Raw genomic sequence first — 5298 nt, 5'->3', positions numbered from 1 at the left:
CTTCCCTTCCGTGCGGTTGGAGACCACGCAGGAGGCCAGCAGTCCCCTCTTCCCCACCGTGAGGCTCCCACCTGCCTGCTGCCCCTGGCGATCCTGGATGCCCCGTCCAAGACCGTCCGCCAACCTTTCTACTCTGGAGGTGCCTCCCGGCCTGCCCCGGACCCTCCTCACAGCGGGGTATCAACCCCCTTACTGCTTGGTGGGGTGGCAGGTGCAGGGACTCTCTTTCTCAGGGGCCCTCCAACATCAGGCACTCAAGACCATCCCCACCCTGACACCGACTACAAGTCCAAGGCCCCTGAGATCCCCTCGGGTTGGACAACCCCCGGGGAGGATTACCCGAGTCCCCTCAGGGCTCTGTTCTCACGGTCCTGGTTCACTGCAGGGAGGGGGCGTGAAGTAGCCTCGGCCAAGGGAAGGGCGCAGGACAGACCCCGGAGATCCCCGACCACGAGCGTCCGGTGTCTTCCCCGTGGGCCCTGACGTGTGACGGCACACGCACGGGGTGCTGCCAGCCGGGGGCTCCCGCCTCAGCGTCCCGTTTTTACCGGGGCTGTGGGACCCACGTGGCTGCCTCGTGTCCAGCCCCTCCGGAGGGGGAGCGGATGCCACTGAGCCCAAAGCCCCGCCGTGACCCCCATTGGGGACTCTGACGGGCCGCGGCCCCGCAGACGGCGCTCCCATCAGGACACCCGGGGCCTCGGGTCCCTCCTGGAGCCGGACAAAGGCCAGCCCTCAATTTCAACCAGGTTAAATCCCCCACCAGACGCCAGACTCCCGGGGGCGGGCATGGCAGGCTGGCAGCCCAGAATGCGTGGACCTCCCTCCTACAGACCCCAGCCCAGGTGCTGCCGCCCAAGGGTCCTGGCTCTGCGCGTCCACTCAGGTTTCCGATTCCTGCTGGAGGCCTGGGGCTGACCCAGCTCCGAGTGGCCACCCGGCCTTGGAGGGAGATGGCAGAGCCCACTCCATGGGGCCCCAAGCAGGCCTGTGGGGACTTCTGGCCTCCAGACACCTTCCCATGGACATGGGCCTCCTCTTGAAACAGGAGAGGTCAGGATACACACCATTCACGGGCGATAGAAAGTTCTAGAACTATACACAGGCAACAGTCACATGTCATGGATGCACAAATGCCACTGACTCATGCATTTTTATAAATTTATTTTATCTATTTTTGGCTGCACTGGTCTTCATTGCAGTGGCTTCTCTTGTTGCAGAGCACAGGCTCTAGGCACACGGGCTTCGGTAGTTGTGGCTCGCGGGCTCTGGAGCGCAGCCTCAGTAGTTGTGGTGCATGGGCTCAGCAGCTGTGGATCGCGGGCTCTAGAGCGCAGGCTCAGTAGTTGTGGCACACGGGCTTAGTTGCTCTGCGGCATGTGGGACCTTCCCAGACCAGGGCTCGAACCCGTGTCCCCTGCGTTGGCAGGTGGATTCTTAACCACTGTGCCACCAGGGAAGTCCCTGAATCACGCATTTTACAGTGGTTAGTTTTATGTTTTGTGGATTTCACTTTAACTTTTAAAATTTAGTGCACCTCAAATATCAAACGCGGCGTCCTTAAGCTAAAAAGGTATTCATTCTATGTCTGAAATCTTTTTTTAAGCAATTTGTAAAAACTGGACCGAGGAAACAACAGCGTCCCCAGTGCCACAAACAAAACGTCTACGTGGGCAGGTGGAGGGAGACTTTGGGCAGGTGTACCCGGCCTCTCCCCCGGCGCGGGAAGCACGAGGGCCTGTGCGGGCGAAGTGGCGGCAGAGCAGAGGGTGGGCCGCGGGCTGGGGAGCAAGCAGGCTTCCACATCTCCCCACACGCTGCTCTCTCCCTTGAGCTCCCAGGTAGGCCCATGCTGCTTTGTAACTTACAAAGGCCAAACGAACCGGGGCAGGGCTGTAGTTCAGCAAAGGGCAGCAGGCTTCCCCTTCGTCCTCCTCCAAGGGAGCCGCTGGAGGGGTGCGGCTGCCAGTAGCGGGCTCGCTGGTGCCTGTCTGTTTTTCTTTTTAAACATATAAACGCTTACTCTTTCTAAGAGCCTGCATTCTTGTCTCTGGGCTCAGAGGTGGGTCGCTCACAAGCGGCTCAGGATGGCCTCCTGGTACAGACCAGGGAGCTGCTATGTCCTCCGCCCTCAGGTACACCTGCCCGAGGCCCTTCCCTCCCTCCGTCCGCCCACATAGACATCTTATTTGATCCCAGGTGGTTCCAAAGCCCTTGAAAGTCTGAGCTTGTACCTCCCCTGGAGCCAGGAGCCCTGCAGTCAGCCCCACGTGCCCCGGAGGCTGTCCCGGCCACCCCCCGGGTTCCTGAAGGACAGGCAGAGCCCCAGCGGTGCTCCCAGCCCCCCGGTTCAGTTCTTACCTCCAACCCACCACGCGGCCTCTCAGCCAACCTCACAGCCGCTGGGAAGGGCACTGTCACCCCTCCTCCCCTGCGGACAACCAGGGCCAGAGGACAGGAAATGGGGACCTGCCGGAGGGCAAGCACGGCAGCGTGCGGCTGCCCAGGCACCAGCGCGGCTATGGGCCACAGCCAGGACCTACGGGAGCACAGGACGCCGGATGCAGACAAGACCAAGAAAGCCTGTTCAAATGTTTTGTAGTTTGTAAATTTTTTTACACAGTGGCATTTTTCAATTAAAGCGGAAGGCCTCAGGCCGTCCAGCACTGCCCCCTGGCATCCCCACACAAGGCCCCGGCGGCCTCTGGCCCACTGGACACTCCTGGTGCCAGACGGCCCGGCTCTCTCGAGACCGCCCACCCCCGCCCCCCGCCCCAGGCAAGCCCTGCGCCCCAGGGACAAGGCGGTTTCCAGCTCAGTAACAAGCATCCCCTGCTGCTCGTGGGAAGACGGGTGACGGGCGGCGGGGCCACGTGGTGTGCTGCTACCAGCAGGGTGCACTGGGACCCCGGGCCGGTGGGGGGGACCTGGACACCAGACTGGCGGAACCCTTCCCTGCTGTGACTCCAGGGTGCCCACCACGAGCTCCCACCCTGCTCCCCGGGTGGAGGGGCAGGGCGGGGCCAGGAGCGGGGCACAGGAGGCAGCGGAGGGCAGCGAGGTATCTTATCTCCCCGTGGGCTGCCCCACCCCCGTGCCCCGGTCTCCAGGCGTGTGCCGGACCGAGTGGGTTTTTTAAAGGAAACTGGGTCACTACCAGAGCCGGAAAACCCGCCACCTTTGGCAGAAAAGAAACCTCTAAAAGATATCTGTGGAAACAACCGGGCTGCTGGCCCACTGCGCTCAGGGGGTGGAGGAACGGACCGGCCCCACCTGTAACCCCTCGATAGGGCAGACGCTCACCCCCGGACTCACTGTGCTTCTGGGGACAAAGGTGACCTCAGTAGGGCCTGGCCAGGCACAGAGAACTCGTGCCCCTCTCTGTGCTCCCCGCCAAGACTGACCGGGGCACAGAGCCCCCCCATCACTCCCACGTCAGTCTAACTGCAGCAGAGAGGCTCTCACGGCCGCCCCGTGTCAGGAAGCACAGCGATACAGAGGGCCTGGCGCGTCTTGGGGGGGAATCGCGGGGGCCGACAGAAGCCACGACCCGGCGCGCTTGTAACTTGAGGCCCCGGAAGCAGGGGCTGCCCTGCAGCACCCCCCATACCCCACCTCGCCCCTCCCCACCAGGCCGCAGGGAAGGGAGGGCCCCGGGCAGCACCCTCCGGTGAGGCCAGCAGGGTAGGCGGGTGGAGGGGCGGCAGGTGGACGGGAGAGCACCCCGCCGGTGCTCTGACCCCAGCCCCAGGGGCACAGGTGAAGGACCTGCACCTCCCGAGACCCCCGCCCACCAGCACCCCCCAGCGGCTTTCCCACAAGACCATCTGTCGGGGGCAGCGGGGCGCACAGGGTCAGCTCAGCGTGAAGTGCTGGGCACAGAGGTCGTCCCGCCGGCCCAGCAGGCCCTGGGCCGGGATGAACTCCAATGGCACCGGCTCGGGCCCTTTTTTCTGCAGGTCCTGCTCGAATATCTGCGGGGCGGGGACAGGCAGCCAGTCAGGCGCCCCGTGCTGCACGGCCCTCACTGCCCAGCGCCCGGCCCGCCTCACAGCCTCACCTGGAAGGCAGTGAGCTCCAGAAGCGGCGCGATGCTGACCTCGGCTTCGGACAGTGCCTGGTTAATGGCGCTGGCGGCCTTGGACACCTCGGGGTGGTAATGCTGCTGGAGGGCCTGGAGGGGCACGTGGGATGTCACCGCCCCTCGTGGGCAAAGCGAGGGGCACAGGACGCACTGAGCAGGGGACCATCCCACCACCTCCGCAGGCCAGGGACAGGACAGACGGAGGCAAAGGCTCCCCTGGGTGAGCGAAGTGACAAGGCAAGGTGGGATCCTTGGGGACCTGGAAGAGATGCTGGCAGGGGCGTGCAGGTGGGGCTGGGTGGGTGGCCGAGCGGGAGCGCCCAGGTGGGGCGGCTCCAGGAAGCCCAGGGAGTGACCAGCAGGCAGGGCGCCCTCACCTGCAGCTCCCACAGGGAGCTCTCCAGGGCTCGGCTCCGGGCAGGGTCCTCCTCTCGGGGGTCATAGGGGTCGGCGTCCAGCTCTAGGAACGAGACCCAGGCTCCAGTCTGCCACCTGCACCCGCGTGCTGGCCTCTTGGCCAGGCCTCCCAGGGGCTCCGGCCGCACTCACCAGGGCCCCGGGGGCGGTGCACGAGGACGCGGCAGGCTGGGTGCCTGCGCAGCAGGTTGCAGATAAAGGGCAGGACTGTGAGTAGAGCCTCGGGGGGCGCCGTCAGGGCCAGGCGGGCCAGGCGCTTGGTGAAGGCAGCCACTAGGTAGGCAGGCAGATGCCTGGGGGGCGGGGGGGAGGCGTAAGACTCCACCCCTCCGTGCCAGCCCCCAGCTCCCGTCCTGGCCTGCGGGCCGCAGCCCCACAGGGATGAGCGGGGCCCAGGCAGCCCTGCGGCTCTGAGCCAGGCCAGGTGTCCCCAGCCCCACCCCCACTCACGAGGACGACAGGAAGAGGTCGGCCAGGTGGAAGAAGCGAGCCCGGTACTTGACGTGGAAGACAGACGGGTCGAGCAGGCCATACAGCTTCCGGTAGAAGTCAGGGTACTCCCTGGCGGGGGAGGTGAGCGACGGAGCACGTGTCGGGGTAGAGCCACGAACAGAACAGATCAGGAATCCCGGCCGGGGTCACGGATGAACGAGCAGAGCTGAAAAGCCCTCAGACCACCCCAAGGCGGACACTCACAGATTGTGTTTATGAATCAGGATGAAAAGTCCGTTCAAAGCCAGGAGGCTGACGGCTCCACCTGCAGACAGACGCGCAGCCGTGGAGCCCAACCCGACGGC

General features: G+C 64.7%; 1 protein-coding gene across 1 annotated transcript in view; it reads right to left on the bottom strand.

Annotated features, from left to right (window-relative positions):
* Positions 1–2836: 2836 nt before the first annotated feature.
* Positions 2837–5298, bottom strand: part of NOC4L (nucleolar complex associated 4 homolog) — a 4945-nt gene continuing 2483 nt past the window's right edge. Inside the window, exons 10-15 of the mRNA XM_024739912.1 lie at positions 5198–5258; positions 4952–5062; positions 4634–4794; positions 4462–4544; positions 4061–4174; positions 2837–3974 (exon numbers count right to left, since the gene is read on the bottom strand). Coding sequence (XP_024595680.1) covers positions 3855–3974; positions 4061–4174; positions 4462–4544; positions 4634–4794; positions 4952–5062; positions 5198–5258 — 650 coding nt within the window. The 3' untranslated portion in view covers positions 2837–3854. The remainder of the gene's footprint in view (positions 3975–4060; positions 4175–4461; positions 4545–4633; positions 4795–4951; positions 5063–5197; positions 5259–5298) is intronic.

Source organism: Neophocaena asiaeorientalis, unplaced genomic scaffold, assembly GCF_003031525.2.
Source record: "Neophocaena asiaeorientalis asiaeorientalis breed wild unplaced genomic scaffold, Neophocaena_asiaeorientalis_V1.1 scaffold757, whole genome shotgun sequence".
In the NCBI taxonomy this organism is placed as follows: Eukaryota; Metazoa; Chordata; class Mammalia; order Artiodactyla; family Phocoenidae; genus Neophocaena; species Neophocaena asiaeorientalis.
Note: the sequence above shows the minus strand (reverse complement) of the source record. Positions and strands in the feature narration are given on the sequence as shown.